Source organism: Gadus chalcogrammus, chromosome 18, assembly GCF_026213295.1.
Source record: "Gadus chalcogrammus isolate NIFS_2021 chromosome 18, NIFS_Gcha_1.0, whole genome shotgun sequence".
Taxonomy (NCBI): Eukaryota; Metazoa; Chordata; class Actinopteri; order Gadiformes; family Gadidae; genus Gadus; species Gadus chalcogrammus.
In genome coordinates, this window is record NC_079429.1 from 3,007,625 (window position 1) to 3,026,008 (window position 18,384).

General features: G+C 46.6%; 1 protein-coding gene across 1 annotated transcript in view; it reads right to left on the reverse strand.

Annotated features, from left to right (window-relative positions):
* Positions 1–10,006, reverse strand: part of cpxm2 (carboxypeptidase X (M14 family), member 2) — a gene marked incomplete at its 3' end in the record, with an annotated part of 28,166 nt that extends 18,160 nt beyond the window's left edge. The window contains exons 1-3 of the mRNA XM_056577823.1: positions 9,568–10,006; positions 7,349–7,450; positions 1,488–1,597 (exon numbers count right to left, since the gene is read on the reverse strand). Coding sequence (XP_056433798.1) covers positions 1,488–1,597; positions 7,349–7,450; positions 9,568–9,907 — 552 coding nt within the window. The remainder of the gene's footprint in view (positions 1–1,487; positions 1,598–7,348; positions 7,451–9,567) is intronic.
* Positions 10,007–18,384: the final 8,378 nt, after the last annotated feature.

Consider the following 18,384-nt stretch of genomic DNA (forward strand, 5'->3'; position numbering starts at 1 on the left):
TTCCGCTAAAGCATCACACAATAGTTGGCAAAAAGTAGTAGTACGTTATTTGCTTTCTCCAATGTTCTGTCTTAGATTTTATTTTGTACAATTAAGTATGCAGCAGTCTTCTCTTATGTAAGAAAAACAACCAAGCGTGACCGTTTCCTTTAATAAGCTAGTATTTATTAAGTTAGCCCTGAATGAAACTAACTTCGGTTGCAAAAAAAATGTTGCACACTTCAAAAGTCCCTTGAAAGAAGTTTCCCTTTTTCACAGTCACAAAGAGATCTGTCATGATTTCAGCTGAACCATGTCTTTCAGCCAGATCTTGGTGCCATTTGTTGTTTACCCGGATTGTGAATAACTCATTACATCTTAACCAGAGACATATTGGCATAAATTCCCCCGATTATTTTCTTATCGTTTATTTAAAACTTTGCCTGCAGAGTGAGGCATTGAACCAAGGGCTTGTTACTCCTGACTCCTAATTATCAAAGTGCAGATGGTGTCTGAAAGCTGTGGGCTACAGTGTGGGGGAGCGAGAGAAGAAAAGCCTTCTCAACAATGCCCAGACTTAACAGGCAACATCTGCTCTCTCAGGCTGCCTCCAGATTGTCAGATAATTTCCCACAAGTTCAGATAACTCCTGCCCATCAAATGATCCTTGGTGTGTCCTTTTCACATCAAACTCTCACACACACACAAACGCACACCATGCAGTCACACACACACACACACACACACACACACACACACACACACACACACACACACACACACACACACACACACACACACACACACACACACACACACACACACACACACACACACACACACACACAAGCACACACACACAAACACACACATCAATGGATAATAACCTACAATGTTGGCTTTGTTTCGCCTGTTTCTTCTTGAGAGATCCGGTGCATGTGTTTCATTAACGGGAACGGTCCAACGGGAAGAAGTGCATCTATAATAAATAGATTCGGAGCACTGCAGACCTTCAAGTCCTCAAGTCTCCTACACATTCGCACATACAGGAAATACCTCCTTCCTCAAGGGCCAATCTTCTGTATTAGGTTTGGGGATTTGCCCAAACAGTATTGTGTTCCGCCCTTCAGTTAGCTTTGGCCCCAGTGTAGGGTGTTTTGAAATCAAGCAATCATTTCAGCCAGGCTTTACTGCCACGAGCCAAAGCATTTTACCACAACGTATATTATTAGTTACTGATTTCAGCCTGTATTACCATTAACATATTTACTTTATCTCTGTGCATCAAACATTTTAATTCGAAAAATAAATTCTGGAGCACTTTATTCCTTTTCCTTTTGGGAAATTAATGATTTTATTATGTAAACTTGGCACGACCTAGCATAACACTTTCCACCAAGTAGACCAGCTTGCCCCCAGGAGAACAGTGCTGGCCCAAACCTCTCCTGAAGGCTTGTTAAGCCTTTCCGAAACCCAGCTGAAGGCCTTCCCAGCGCGATTCGTGGTACCTGGATGTTGAGACGACCTCTGTGCGCTCCGAGGCCGTAGCGCTTAATGGTGGAAGCGTGGAGCTGGAAGTCATCAATCTTCAGCGTCTCCATTCCCATCGGGGGGCATTCTGGGGAGGGAGAATGACAAATTGCCCTGTGACACATGGGCAAAGGTAATTTGAAGAATCTTCTATCGCCCCTGTGCTGTTTTTGTGCTGAGGCTTGAACGTTCCAGACGCAGACATGATAACATCGTTAATAACCTAAACTGATTGACTAGTCAGATGTCTCAATTTAACTTTTGTGTACAGTTTGTATATTATTTGGGACTAATAACTGTGTAGAGATGATGAAGTAAGCTTGTCGGCCACTAATTCAACACCATGTTTTCTCAATTATCAACACCATGTTTTAAACAAACAAAAACACTCTTTTCAATCAAGGCTACGCTTTGAAGCACTTTATTCAAAACGCATGTGTAATGAATCAGAATGTCTGGAAGGCAATCGCATGAATCACATGCAACTTGGCAAATCTGAAATGACCCCATGGTACACCTGGCTGAACTTTTACTCTATGATATTTGAACACTGTTTGGCCAGTCTTCATTCTCCTGCTGTGGTTTTCACAACCCACTAGTGGGACGCAGAAGGGATAAACTGGTTTGTGCGACAGCCACAATAAACAACAGACGTATTTTCCAAAAATACATGCCTTGTCGGTTTCATTTGATCATTATTTTTGAATACTGTAGAGAGGAAAACGGTTTAATTTATGAAATGCAAGAATGTTTTGCTTATTTTACTGCACAAAATATCTGTTAGTCTTTGAGTCAAAAGCATTGGCAAGGACATTGGCATGGGACACAAAATGCCTCGTATCGCGATACATTGGCCACGATACGACTCATATCACGATACATTGGACAAGGCACCACTCGTATCACAAAACATGGGACACGATACAACTCCTATCGCGATGGGACACAATACCACTTATATCACTATACATGGGACACGATACGACTTACAGCATGATACATTGGTCTCGCTACGACTTGTATCATCAACATACGGCACTAAACTGGATAGTAATTGATGTATTGTTGTAAAGATAACTAATCAGCCTTGGAGATGTTACCCTGTTCTCCTCCCAAACCCTACATTTTGGGGGCGAGGGCAGATTATAACAGTTACTACTACCACTAACTTTACCCATGAGGATTTGGTAGAGAGACTGATGCTCATGATTATTTATTATTATCCTCAGCCCAGCCATCCACTTAAACTTGTCTTACAATTGTCCACATGCATGGCACACGTTTAAGGGAGGCATCCTGCTTGTTTAAAGAAGAGCTTTAATATATGAGTGAATTAATAAGACGCATATCATCACCCAAGAATGTTTTCATTCACTGCCAGAGGGCATAACCAATGTGCCGAGACAAAAATTCACATCTTTAAGTTGTTAAAAGGTTACAGAGCTATAACTCATCTCCTGCCCTGCTGGGCTGAATTCTACGTCCAGTTAGGATCTATTAGACAAATAAAGCTACAGATGGGGAATCCCCGGTGGCCAATATTTCTCGGAGTGGGATCTGGCTGTTTACAGATGTTCCCACACTACAGCTATGGAATTTCAAAGCAACTATTTCCTACTGGGCATGAATCTATACTGAACCCAGCGTCTTGTGCATAGTCTCTGTCATAGGTTCCAGGGCAGAGCTGTCATCAACACAGGACGTCAGGAAATGCAGCAGGCCAGGGAAGAAGTTTTTAGCCGATACGTCAACATGTTAATTCAACCTCAAAATGTTTTTCTGAGGTTAAACAAGGGCATGTATTGTTAATTGGCATGAGTGTGAATAACGAGAAGAAAATCTGCATTCTGACCTTGTTTTCTTGCATGGTAAATTATTTTCGGATTGGATACAGGATCAAAACAAACTCCCAAAGAGAGAAAGAAAAAGAGACAAATAAAAACAAGTCTGATCTATAGGCCTTCTGACAGCAACCCTGTAGAACAAAAACAAAAGGCTTTGGGCCAAATCAGGCCTTCGGCCAAATTCCATCCATCCCACGCAATCATTTGAGTTTTGAACACTCGTCTACTCCCCCCATGAGCTCACAACTCGTCCCAGCGAGCACTGCCAACGTGCGCCTACCTGGTGCTGCATGCTGAGTGACTGCCCCATCCTACCCCTCGGAGAACACTGTAGCGTTGCTATATCCAGGCGTCACTAGAATATCAGGAGCCCTTTTTGGGTCAGCGGCCCCCTTGACTTCATATAGAAGCCACCGTACCGCTGGGGGGCACTGAGTCAGACTTGTGAACTCAAGCAGCTTCCAGAGGCAGCCATGCGATTCCTCGGGAATTGCCATGTAAACAACTAATAAAAAATGACCTTGGTTGGCAACATTTTGTCAAAACAAACCCCGCTTCCAGACGGATCTTTAGAGAGAAAAGCTTTGTGGAAGTTGGTCCAAAGAAAAGTAGAGTCACAAGAGTCTGAGTCATGTCACGCACTGAGTTTATGAAAAGGGGCCGTTTGTTCCTTTTCGAGGTTCTTGCTCAATAGCCATTGTTTTTTATATAATTTAATAATATATAATTATAATGTTTTGTATATCATAGGTCGTCTGACTAGGAGAACTGCGCTATTCATTATAAAATGATATATATGGATGTATGTATATATTTATATATATGTATATAGAGATACATATATTTATCCATGTAAAAGATATAGGCTATAGGTATATGTGATACAATTATTATTATTTTATATGTAGGCTATACTTCTATATATAATAAAATAAAATAAAATATAAATAAATATTTAAAGGTATGCAGTGCCCTTGTGCATTCGTTTATTTTATGTAAAGAAATAAAGATTTTATGCATACCAGGGGATCTAAGTTTGTAAGTTTGAAAGGAATGTTGTTTTGCCTATTTTCCGGACACAATGCATTGTGGGAAAGAGGCCGTGTGTGTTTACCGCGGTTGCGACCGAACGGTTTGTGAACGCAGGGTAACAAGTTTGTCGCCAAGACTCGAATAGTGCGACCCACGGTTGATGTTTTGCTTCGGTTTTTCGCTTTTGAGGAACGTCGTTGTTTTTTTTCGTCGGACCGTTTGGGTTCACTGAGTTGACGAAGAGGGCTGAAGCTCTCAAAGTGTACGCGAACTAACACAGTAGACGCCAAATGCTGTGGCTTCAACGCGGAGCATCGCGAGAGGACAGCGGTGGCGCGGGAGAAGAGGATCTGCCAGACGGAGTTGCCTGTGGGAGTTCTCCCGTTGGTTTCAGACTACTGCTCATCGTGAGTACGAAAAGTACTCACGAAGTACTCCGTTATTACGGTATATTGAGCTCCAACAAGCTCTACCATCAACCGGTTATGATGAGTCCTACAAACCCCGGGCACTAGGTTATTTTCTTTCCTTTAAAACATTTAACTGACATGTGTCTTTTTGGACAATAAATCCACCAATATATTTAAGGAATATTTGAATCCTATGATTGTTTTACAAGTAAATGCATATTGGGTGTGTTCCATCATTGAGTGTGCATGGGAGATGGCTTTACGGCAGTATAACTACTACTAATGCTACCTGATCCCTCTCGGTTGGGGACAGCGAGAGTTATGGTAAACATAGTCATTCTATAGTAGATCTCATCTGGGCTTCTCCAATGCAAATAGGAGGCTATGGCTACCAGGAAACGAAGCATAACATCTGCAGGCCATTCTATTCTACCTAGCAAACACAATCATGTCCATCTGCATCACACCTTCTGAAGAGCCCAGCGAGGAGCAGCCAGGGGTCGTAAATGTTACAAAGTGGGCGGCTTGCCATGTGACATCTGAAAGCCAATAGGAAATCAGGACCGACTGTGAACGAGAATATGGGATCAATGTTGAGGGGAATGAAGAGCAAGGGCTCTCATAGAAACATTGTGCTGATTCAGTGCAGAAGTGGATGTGTGATTTTGAGATTTGTGTTTTGAGGGTTTTATTACGAAACAATCATAACACAAACAACAAAGGTTTCTTTCTTGGCGTTGAGAGCGCGTTATTGGGGAACTTTTGGATGCCATAATTCCTCTTTCACAGTCTGTTAATTGGAGTTGGATCTATTGCTGGTGCACATGGCATCCACATGGGGCAGTTTTGGTGAGGGGAGATTCAACTGTCACAATTTCATCATGAACACATCATACAACGACCCCCTGGAGGTCAGTTGGGGGTTGGGGCAAACTTTGAGACGGTAGCGTTTGATCACTCTGAGCAAAGTATACAATATGGACATTGACACTACGACATTTAATAATAGGTGATGTTATTATTTCTCAAAGGGAGGCTGCACATCAGTAAACAAATTCAAAAGAAGGCAGCTTTGCTTGCCCGTGGGTCTAATTGACTTACTAGCCAGTCTGGTACTAAATGCAGTGAAACTCCTCATTCAGTTCCCCTAACAAGCTAGCAATTTGAACCAAGAGGTAACCAAGATGTCGGCTAGGGGAATGAGGTCCATGGGGCAACTCTTGATGAACTCAACAGCATTTGGTTGTTGGATCAGGACCATGCGCTGCATGTTGTTTATGTTGATGTATGTGGCTGATGTTTGTTTAAGAAAACCTGATGTTATTTATTACAGCAGGGCTGAGCTGCATCATGGAGTGCATAAAACCCTATAACTGCTTAATCCAACTGCATGTACACACCCACTGTGAATGTATTTCACATTTGGCAATCATTCATTTTGCTATAGTGCTGTTCTAGTCTAGAACTCCAACAATAGCCAACCAATTAGGCACATTTCTGAAAGTACATTGTTAAAGTCCTTAAATGGATTTGCCTGGATTTTTTTCAAATTCCGATTATCTGCCTTTGCTCCTGCTGCTTCTTTCTGCTTTTGAAACGTAAAAAAACAAAAACACTGTGTGGTCCAAAATGAAGTAAATCTCTACCAAGTAGAGCCGAAGCTGTGCGAGATAAATCAGAAAGCAGGTTGGTGCTCAGAACAGGATTTGGCACGTGAAAAATCTTTCTGCAGTTTATTTGTCTGTGCTGCTCTTCAGCAAAACGCCATAACTCTCCATGGCTGCCAGGCGTGTAGCATGGAGTTTCCATTTCTCAACAAGTTAGACAAATGGCCCAATCCAACTCTCTGCTCATATTCCCCATTTAATCCAACTCACGGCTGCATCTCAATGGCACCCTATCACCCCACACTCTGCTCCGTCTCTCATAATAGGTGCAGCGTCACTTTGAACACTGACACTTTCCTAACCAGCCTTATGTAAGAAAGCGCTCTCTCTCTTTCTTTCTCTTTCACGCTGCAAAAATGTGACACCGCACATGAACAAGAGAAATATTGGTCTTGTCTTTCGGAAAGTCTGAAGTGTGTATGGAAGTGCAGTGCCCCGAATCAAGCGTTGGAAGCCGAGCGCCAGACATATACAATCTTCACCGGGTGAAGCCAGCCGCTCTGGATGTAAGCCCGGCAGAGTTTGGCAAACGCCGCGTGCTGTGATTGGTGGTTTGCAATGCAACCTGCTGCGCCGTCAGCAGTAGACGGCAGCAGTGCCTCTGTGATTGACTCCTCTTGTGTCATTTTTAACTACCCTATTTTTCCTCTCAGGGAAAAAAATATGTTTTCTTTTTTTTCGTTTTTTTTCCGCCAAAAACTTTTCAATATCCAAAACATATTTCATTCCTTTTGAGATCCTACGCATGCGTTTTAGTTTTTTATTAGAAAGCTCCCTTTGAAGCCACGTCGAATAGCGAAGCAGCCCTGTCGAAGGAAGCACTGCAGAGCTGAGTCTGTCGCAGGTTATATCACAGATCGGTGGCGTCATGCGTTCACTCACTCACCCTCCGGGACGGAGTGCTCTGTACCCCCCCGCTCGGAGCTGCTGTTGGGGCTCTTCAGCCCCCCCTTCTTGCTCTTGGCAGCCTTGCCGCCGCCTGTGTTCTCTGTGGAAGACACAAAGGACACGCACACCTTGCCGTCATTACGTTTCACCTGACCGTGACCACTTTTGTAGACTTAGCATCAAGCGCTTGATGCCCAAGGCTTCAAAGTGTTTATTGGATGTGTGTGTGACCCAAAAGGTTCAAATAGATCTACCATAAGGTGTGTGTGTGTGTGTGTGTGTGTGTGTGTGTGTGTGTGTGTGTGTGTGTGTGTGTGTGTGTGTGTGTGTGTGTGTGTGTGTGTGTGTGTGTGTGTGTGTGTGTGTGTGTGTGTGTGTGTGTGTGTGTGGTGAATAACTTGGAGAGGGGGGGGCTAACTCACATTCCAAGTGGAAGGGGAAGATCACAGTCTGAATGTGTATCTGAAGGTGTGTGTGTCTGAGTGACGTGTGAGAGGTTCTTCCCACATCTGAAAGCTCTTACGCTCCTCTCTCTCGGCCGAGGACAGGGCTCAGAATCCACAACGATGCTGAGCGCCGCAGTGTGTGATTGAGCCCCGGGGGAATCTGTTTGAACCGCGCAGCGCTGCATCTCAATGCCAGGTTAGGATAATTGCGCCTTTCTGTTTTTCCTCAAAGCGTCGCGAGACTAGCATAAATAACCAAGCTCATCTGCGACCCGACAGCAGACGACAGCTTGAGTTCGGATGATCTGACGCCTGGGGCCCTCACCGCGCATCTGACTCGTCGTTACGACGCCTGCTAATGTACAGGAAAAAAATACGCATTCATGACAGCGGCGTCCAGGAGGTCAAGGTTGTTTTCCCGGCTCCAACATGTTCCTGTTTTCCCTTTCCCGCCTCCGCGTCGAACCTCCCTTGCTGTACCACGTGTGACCGGCCGGCGAACACGTTAAGTAGCGCCGTCGACACAGCTGTTCCTCGCACGCATGCCCGCCTGCCGCCGTTGACCCATCCGAACCCTCTGCTAGTGTTGCGGCCGTCCCCTCCGATGCAACCAATCAGCTGGCAGCAGAAGATGATATGTGCATAATGCCATTACGTGACAGCGCTGGCTGCAGGCAGGGCACAAAGAGTTCTGCTGCCTTATGGGATCATTGCATGAGGCTGGAGCACCTCCAGGATATTATCATAATGTGACGGTCCAAAAGTGTTATGCAATGTTATGTCTACACGCTCCCGGGACTGTGGATGGGAATGAGCGAGAGCCTTTTAATACATGGTACGATGCTGTTCTTCTCATTGGGACTGGTGCATTTTGCACATTGTACTCGTTACGAATAAAGTAACAAAACTCGTCAAAACTGTCAGCGCTGTCTCCGACGCTGTGCAGTGGAACAGTGAGTTTGCCCGGTTTCCCTGCTATTCCATCATCTCCAGACTCCAGCTCCACCACGAAGCCAACACGTGGGCACAATGAGCATGAAAGCCAGACTTATGAGGCCGTTTGTTGTTGCTAATGTTTCCCGGTATTTACGGTTGCACATCCATCACCAATTTAGTTGATTTGATCTGCCCATGTGCGGGGGCACGAGGGCACCGGCGGCTTCACTCAGCCTCCGGCTTCTTCCATGTCTGGAGTGTCTGGAGCACATTAGTGGTCTTTGAAGGTAGATAAAGGAAGGCCGACTTGGTGTTGAAACACGGCCTTTAATCGCATTAACAAATTATTTCTTTTGATCAGACTGAGCAATACTTTTAGAAAAGATTTCCTCTGGTTATCTCTACGTGTACAGCTCTCCCCCTGTGTTTTTTTTTTGCACTTATTTTCTTTTCCACATTTCCCATTATTGTATTAAGCTACAGAGATCATTACTCCGCCTCCGCCGTAGACCAGAGGGTGATTTTATGTACCCTCGATGTTATTACTTCCGCGGGTCAAAAAGGTTTCGGTATAATGTGTTTTAATATTGTGAAAGCCAGGAGGATTAGACGTTGTTCACCGAGAGATGAACTCACTCCTGGCTAGATGAGCATTTTTCATCATATCGGATTTAAGCTACCTGGAGATGCAATATTGTATGATTTACAGCCACCATAGTGACAGACTAAACAAAAGCACGTAATGGCTTACATGAAACAGTCTCCTCTTCTGCTGATGATGGCTCACATCGCCTGCTCTGCAACCCAACCATCCAGAGTGTTGTCGTGTTCCTACCTGATTTGCTCTTGGCGGTCTGCTTCTCCGGGCTCCTGCTACTGTCCGTCTTCCCGCCCCGGGGGTTCTTCTTGTCGGCCGGGGTCTGTCGTAGCCGCGTCTCCGGGGGGCCGGGCATGGAGACGGCGGGCTCCTCCCCCCCTGACACCTGCATCTTGCCATACTGCTCCCTGGCGAGCAGCTCCTGCAGGTAGTAGTCCTGGTCCTCGTGGCTATAGCCCCGGCCGGGCTGGGCGGGCCCCACCAGGGTCAGGGTCAGGCCCAGCAGCACCGCCAACGCGGGGAGCCCCCGGCGCCGGCTCGCCGTGACCTCGGGGGTCAGCATGGTCCTCTTCGTCATGGTCCTCGTCGTTTCCAGAGCGGTCTCCGATCGGCGTCTCCGAGGCAGACCGATAGGGCCGCTGGGCCGCCTCCCATCAGATTGCCTCTGCCTCCCCCTTTTTTCGTTCCACTCCCCCCCCCCCTTTATCCTCACCTCTTCCTCACCCACGCCTCACACGCGCTGGGTTTACAAACTGTCCGGGAACTCTGCGAGACTGAACCAGAGCCCCTCTAACCCGGGACCAGCCGAAGTATGCAGCTGGGGAGAGCAGAGAGCAGAAGAAGAGCACAGAGAAAGAGAGAGAGCACAGAGAGAGCACAGAGAGAGCAGAGAGAGAGAGAGGGATTTTTTTTCTCCTCTCCCTCTCTTGTGTCTCCGGGAGAACTTGGCAGGTGACTGGGAGTGCTTGAGGTTTAACGGGATCGCTCGTGTTTAAGCAGAGTACCGCAGGCAGCCGGAAGACGTGCATCCAGGTCCGCTCTGAGCAGGGAGGACTGCAACGGCGTCGGGCTTAACAAGCCCTCCACCGGGCCTCTGATTACCCTGTCCTCCCACTCCGTCTGGCCTGGAGACGCTGGTAATCAGAGAAACAGTGCGCTCTGCCCCGGAGCCGTAATCACCGGGCAGAGGGGGGCTGGATCAGTGCGTTGCTGAACTCTGAGCAATTAGCCTTTTATTTTTTTCTTCGTTCAGAGAGCTTGTCTTTTATTTAACACCGTAGTCCTTTCATCCCCTCGTCACTAATTAACCCACACTGCTGCAGCCACGTATGTAGCTGGTGCTACCGCAGAAGAAGAGGGTGTTGACGGTTGTACTGTAACTTCCTGTGGGTCTCATTTCAACATTAAAGGGACAGTGAAGCAGTTCAGATTAAGAATGACTGTGAGGTTGCCCTCACATCTCATCCGCATGGTAATTAACTGAACCGTTTTCTTACAATATCATTTAGAGTTATGAAATAAATTTGCCTTTGCCACTGCTCTGTCTCCAGCGTCTCTCCGGATGAAAGCTGTTCTTGTGCGGCGTCAGGGCCTGTTTGGACCGAGAACCAATTTCCACATTAACGAGTGGCATAAGTGCAACGGAGCCCCCTGATGCATGCTGGGACACGCCAGCGACGCCATGCCCAGGGTATCCCGCCGCATCACGTCAGCGTTCCCGCTCCCCGGAGGACTTGTCGTCTCTGGCATTCCCCGTATCGCGTTCTCTCTCTCTCAATGGGAAGCACTCAAGCACACACATGCATGCACTCGCAAACACACACACACACATGCGCACAAGCTCACGAGCACAGAACAGATTTCCCCCCCGTTTTGCCATGACTATGTCGAAAGTGAAAGCTTTCAAGAAAGCCTGGATATTGCCGAGCAACAACAGTACCCCCTCCCTTTATCACCCCCCCATCACCCCCCCCCATCACCCCCCCCCCCCCCCCCGACCAGGGTTAAACCTCCCCTCCCCATCACCGCTCTGAGGTAACAAAGAGGTGCTCCAGTTTATCCAGAGTGTATCCGGCGCAGTACGAGCCGAGCAACACAAACAGTATCTGGCACGGCTCTGGGCAGCCTATCTGATGTTCTCATCATGCACCAGAAATGCCTGGCCTGAGGCCCTAGCACATGAAGCAACAAGGAGGGCCAGGCGTCCGCGGAGCTACCGCACAACTCACTGCGCACAACCCGCCGGCCGGGACAGAGAACGTGGATCCTCTCTCTCTCTTGCACTTCCTCTCCCCGCAGCATATGAAGCTGAGAGCTGCCCATTTGTTTTCGACTGACGAATGGGCTGGTGGAACAATATACGATACGACGATACGAATGTTCAGTCTGTCGTTGAATTGTCATGTCGTGAAATTCTTGAGTGTGTAACGATGGTATATTCCATCTGGAGGATTGGGTTGCTAAATGAGTTGAGGCACCGCATTGCTCGGCTTCTGGAAGGAAAAGCCTATCAAAAGCCTATATTTTTTATCGCGGTGTGCAATGACTTGGTCGTCCGTGTGCAATTTGCTGTTTTATGTTGTGCTTTTAATAAATGTTCTTATTGTTTGCTTGATAACGCCTTTGTGTGATGGGAGCGGCAAAGCCAGGCTTTCCAAATTCTGTATGATGATAATAAGATAATGATAATTTATAATGGTCCTCCGGCAATCGTCGCCCATTCCTCAAGTCAATATCCGTTGACGCTCCCTCCCATTTGGGTGCTTTGTTTGCATTTGTGTCGCGGCGTTTGCATATGTGCGGCTTATGCGTGTGTATATTCCGTTAATGCGCTTCTGTTTATCGAATTTTAAAATGTTTATGGATAGGCGGTTGTTTCGACATGTCTCGCGCCACCGCGAAGATGATCCCAAAGAATTATAGAGGTGATATTTTTAGCGCACGCGATGGTGCGAAGTTGAACCAGCATCTCTGTCGGTACTCTTGAGGCATGCTTGTTGTTCTGCTAAATCAAATGTTCTTTGATCTATGTGTCAAATACTTCCAAGGACTCATTGCAGGTTTTTTGATCGAATGATGATCGGATGTGAACACGTGTGCGTATTCAGACAGAGCCCTCAGTCTCCTGCCAGATGCCATTTCGTCGCCGTATTATATTAATAACAGTATTTTATATTGGCCTACACTAAAGTGACAAATACAAGGCTATATTTTCTGTCAAATTGAATTCAGATGCTGACATGAACGGACGAGCACATTGTCACCATATTGTGAGATATGCGCTTCGCCTATTATGGAGTGTACGGGGGAAACCGATAAGCCAATGTATTATCTTGAAGCGTTTAAACCACGCAAAAAGTCTAAAAAAAACGATGCCTCATTGAGACGCATATGTATAAAAAAAAAATAGGATTTGTAGATGGATCTAGCTTGACAAATCGGATTTGTCGATGCAAATTTGTAATCAAGGACGTCCCTAATTGTAAATATTATGCAAAATGCATGGCGCAGCAAACCTCTGAGTGACAGCCTCGGGGTGCCGGGAGGGATTGTGTGTGTGTGTGTGTGTGTGTGTGTGTGTGTGTGTGTGTGTGTGTGTGTGTGTGTGTGTGTGTGTGTGTGTGTGTGTGTGTGTGTGTGTGTGTGTGTGTGTGTGTGTGTGTGTGTGTGTGTGTGTGTGTGTGTGCGCGCGCGCGCGCGCCGGGGGGCCCACAGTAGGCTGCCAAGGCGAGAGATTGACTGCTCTGCTCGCCCACACACCTCGGCCGGGTGGACGTCCCGGTAGCAGCCAGCGGTCCTCTCAGCCCAACTAAACAGATCTGTCCAATAGAGGATGAGGGGGGAGATAAGAGGTGTCAAGAGCGCTTTGATACAACGGCTTCACGGCAAGATGCGCCGTGAAGCCTCCCTCCCCTCACTCCCTCCCTCCCTCATCCCCTCCCTCCCGGTACACCTTTAAAACAATTGGCTCGGTTCCCGGTACACACACAAAGACCAGAGCAGAACAAGAAACTAACAAGCATGCCTTCAACAGCCAGCATTGAGGCCTGGCTCCGGCCTTGGTTATTGACACTAGAAAGGTCTGCACCCTGCAGCCTTATTGTGTATCCTTTTGATTATGGGATGTGCCTCCGTGCATCCTTTGCACCAAAATGACGCCCCAGTCAATCTGTTCTATTTGTCAGATTGCTACCGGGATGCATTAATTGATTGGATTCTCAATCTGTGTTGATTCAGTGGGATGCACGTATAGAAGCTCACACCCATCTCATCGACAGGGCAACACTTTCAATAAGGCTGAACACCCCAACCAGCTGATTGGTCACTCTGCTCCGGGCCTTGTGATAGATTTCCTTTGATCACTAAAGGGAAGGTTTTTTCTGACCAGTCCGACCACTGATCGGTGATGGCTTGGCACCATGCTTTATTTGCATCATTGTAACTCTTGGGCCTTTTTGAGGTGGGACACTGAGTCAACTTTACTTTACTGGAGCAATCGAGAGATTAGCTTCTATACGTGCCAAAGTGTGACCTCTCTACAGCTCGCTCTACTGTGCAGATATAAATACAGTCTACAGCAGTACGAACGCTTGAGGGAATATGATGTCTTCTTCTCTATATAAGAAGATGCATGGGAGTTCTCTCTCGCTCTCGATTGCTCTCCTCTCTCTCTCGCACTCTCACTGTCGCACTCTCTTGCTCCCTTCTCCCTCTTGCTCCCCTCTTTCTCTCTCGCTCCCCTCTCTCTCGCTCTCCTCTCTCTCTGTCACGCTCCTCTCTCTAGATCGCCCCTCTCTCTCTCGCTCCCCTCCGTCTCTCTCGCTCCCTTCTCTCTCTCTCTCTTTCTCCCTCTCTCGCTCCCCTTTTTCTCTCTCTCTCTCTCTCGCTCCTCTCTCGATCCCCTCTATCGCTCTCCCCTCTCTCTCTCTGTCTCCAGTATTTCTTATGGGAGTGTAGATCCTACTGCTGACATTCTCATTAGCAGGGTGTCAGTGCAGCCAGTGACTCGGTAGAATTGAAATAATAAATAAATGCATGATGCCGGCGCACCGAGCTATTGACAACAGAACTGGAGACGGCTTAGATGTGGAAGGTACTGGAAAGACGGTCGAACAATGACACTTTATGTTGACCAAACCCTAGTAAACATAAAGTAAATTTCCATCGTTAAACATGTTAATGATATACAGAAGTGTAATTGAGTAAAAATAAAAAAAATGGATTTATTTTCTGCAGGGCAAAGCAGGGGTCGACACCACAGTCTTTTAAGTGTTTGTTGTGTCATTGGAAATGTTGCGCAGTTGAATATTTCTTGGCCAGCTCATTAATCTGAAATCACAGCGCTGAGGGGGTAATGGATAAACAGAACGGCCTCTCTGAAAGGAACGAGCTCGGTTCCAAGTTGACATCTGGATACGTCATGACAGGCCATTGAACCCGAGAGACGATGATAAATCTGATGTTTGAATGACATCCCGCTCAAATAAATGTGATATGTTGAACGCTATGAACGCTAGATTGTATTAGTCATGGTCATGAATACACATTGGAGACCATAACCATTAAACGATTGCTGCAGTACAAAATAACCTTTCATTTTTAAGACTGAAAGAAAATGGGTTAACTTTGTACATGAATAATATCGGTGAACATGTTTGTTACACAAAGAGACTGTAATTCTGTCTAGATCTTGTGATGCGTTTTTTCTGTGTTGCTGAAGCACATCGTTACTCGTTGTTATTCCTCAACCAGATTGTCACTTTGGATCAGAACTCGACCGTTGAACGAAGAGGCGGCTCCTCAAAGCCATTATTCCATGTGGCTGTTATGGTCGATAGCTCAACATAGTTTCAAAACTTGGCTCAAATGCCACTGGGCAACGTTCAGCCCTTCGGTTCGATGTGATCAGACCAGAGATGGAGGAACTTTGCCATTTGGGCTATTGATATTTCCCGGCGATCTCCATGGTAACAGTGTGAACTGCCACAGGCGCACACAGGCTGAACAGGCCCAGAAGCTGCGTCAGTCCGCTCCCGATGAGCCAGTCCCAAACCACATCTGCAACCGGCCAGGGGCGTAGCACCAAATTCTTGGCCATGTATACAAGCACCGGGGCCCCTTTCGTTTTTATTTGACAAAATAATAAAATTGTATTTTATTTGACTGTATATAACCTAGTAAACCACTGATTACCAACGAAACATGTGTTAGGCCGCGGACAGAACCACATGTGACTTTGGCCCATCTTGGAGAATCAGTAATAGCCTATACATGTTTTTGAGGTCTCTTAGGACGCACTCACACTAGGCAAATTTGCCTGTTCCGTGCTGCAGGAAGATTCAGCACGATTCCCCCCCCCTCCCCACTCCCCCCACTGGCCCGTGGTCACACTGCTCCCAAAGGCCGTGGCCTGGGCACGATTGCTCCTTCATACATACGTCATCACGTCGTAATACGATAAATACGTCATCACCAAGCGTGGCGTCCAGCTGCAAGTAAACACTCAACTTCACTATCGCACCAACGTAAACCCACTCGTGAACCGTTTGCCGCCATTGTTTAAAATGATTTTTTGTGCGAAGGAGGGCATGGACCTATAAAGAAAGAAGGGTAGCGCAAGGACTACGTCGTTCAGCTCACGTTGCGTATCCGCGCGTCATCTCATTAGCATCTGTACTTTGGCCACGGCACGCCTCTCCCAAGGCGTGCCGTGGCCAAGGGGCTGTTCCGTGCTGGAATACGGATGGCGTGGTCACACTAGCCAAACGTTCTAGACTTTAGTGTGCAAATGAGCTCGGGCACTGGCCGCGGCCCTAGTGTGAGTGGCCCCTTAGTCTATGGACTCGACCATAACTCATTGGGTTTTATTTGTTGTGATAATGATTTTTTTAATTTACAAATAAACCAGTTAAATTCTGATTTTTTCCGAGGGGCCTTTCACCAGCTTTGAGCCCTGTAAGTCCCTACCCCTATTACACGCCCTTGTAAACGCCCTTGCAACCAGCAGCCATAGCCCTGGGCCTGCTGCAGCTTTTTCTAGCGCTGACACACAGTGAAACATAAGCACATTTCCTCTGCTATTCAGACATTAAGTGAGACTGTGAACCAAACCTTTTTTAGTTTGCTGCAATCTTTTATTTAACCTTTATTGAACCCGAGGCAAGAATCATTGAGATTAGAATCTATTTTTTCAGAGGGGGAACTGCAGCATAAAACTACACCAGGGTACTTAAGAGACACCACTAAAAGCACAAAAGGCATTCATAGACAAGCAGGAATCTCTGGTTTAAGCATACAACGAATCAGTTTGAAATTCATGTGAACAATTTTAGTCCTTAAACACAGAAACTGCCCAGAACTGTCTGTGAGAAGTCAAATCCTTCAGTTTCAAGCCCTCCTGCAGAGAGTAGCTCATGGAAGGGGCATCAGACCTAAAACATTTCCTCCCCTGTTCTATGCGGATACAAGGAACGGACATCAATAGTGAGTTCCGCGATCGTGGTCCTCGAAGTGCGTTACATCTGCTTTTCCTCCGTCGATGGTAAAGCGCAGCCCCTTTTAATTAGCTGCAGTGGTAATCCCACACTGCACACAGCATGGAGAGTAAACTGGGTGGTCAAGCCTCAGATAGCAGATGCTGGTATTTGCATGGTGCCGCTGGGTGTATGACTGCATTTCGGTTTATTTGCTAGCTAAAGGTCAGGGGAGGATGTAGGAATTGGATGTTGTGGCAGGGTTTTAGATTGTTTGTTCTGGTGTGTGTGTGTGTGTGTGTGTGTGTGTGTGTGTGTGTGTGTGTGTGTGTGCGTCCTGTTTGTAATCTAGTCACAGCTGATCCAGTTTAGTCAGTTCTAAACCTTTGATTTGATTTGGGTGTTTATAATAATTGTAATCTTTGTAGCCTTACGTCGGTCCGTTATGGCAGCCATCAGTCTCCGTACCATCTCTGGAAGGACGGATCCCTCTTCTCGGTTCCACCTCGCGGTTTCGTCCTCGATGATTTATTTGCTTTATCCTCGCGCTTTAGGGGTTTCAGGGTTGGGTTCCCTTATCAAATATAGCCTTTGAAGCGTTTGGAGACTGGAACTGTGATAAAGGGCTGCCCAAATTAGATTCCCTTCATTGAATAATAAAACATGATTAACAACACTTTCCTTCTTGGGAAACTGACCATGCATGGCAGTCCGTGTCATCATGAACTCTTTTCTTCAAAGCGCTTTGTCTGGGTATGTGTGGAGGGGAGAAAGCGTGCAGGGGTGACACTCAGGATGTTGTACAGAGCTGGATAACAGCGGAAAGGCTGTCCGCAGGAGACTCACTTTCCCTGGGTGTCCGCCAAAGTCTTCGACTGGCATTCCCATCGGGCTTTTGTAACGGCGAGAGAAAAAAAATCCAAAAAAGAAATATTCATATTGTGTCAATATGCATTGAAATAGAATGGATTTCTTAACCCACGTTATGAATTTTAGACTGTGTGTGTGTGTGTGTGTGTGTGTGTGTGTGTGTGTGTGTGTGTGTGTGTGTGTGTGTGTGTGTGTGTGTGTGTGTGTGTGTGTGTGTGTGTGTGTGTGTGTGTGAAGTCGTTTCATCTGCTGACCCCAGAAGAGTCGGAGGCTGGACATTGCTGCCAGGGCAGTGACCTTAATCTCGATGCTAAGCACAACTCCGCCTCATTTCCCCTATGGAAGCCACCCTCTTCCTGGACACCTGCGTTCCTCATAACCTTCTCCCTGCTTAGGGCCGCTGCCTCCAGCAGAACGGGACCGTAAAGCATCCAGATGTGCACCGCATGACGACAAACACTCAGCGCTTCAACCCTTTATACTCGGGCCATGACCGATTGCATGTGTAGCGATGGGGTCTTTTATGAAATCTGTCTTTTTTCTCTCACACTTTTACTCAGCAGCATCAATGATGTGCTGCCTGAAGAAACAGGGATTTAAAGCACAGATTTGAGCAGTTCTTCACAAGAAAGGTCAGCGTTTGTTCAATCATTCAGTAGCTACCGAAAAACCCAAAAGTCAACCATTATAAAAACATGGCACGCGGTCGTTC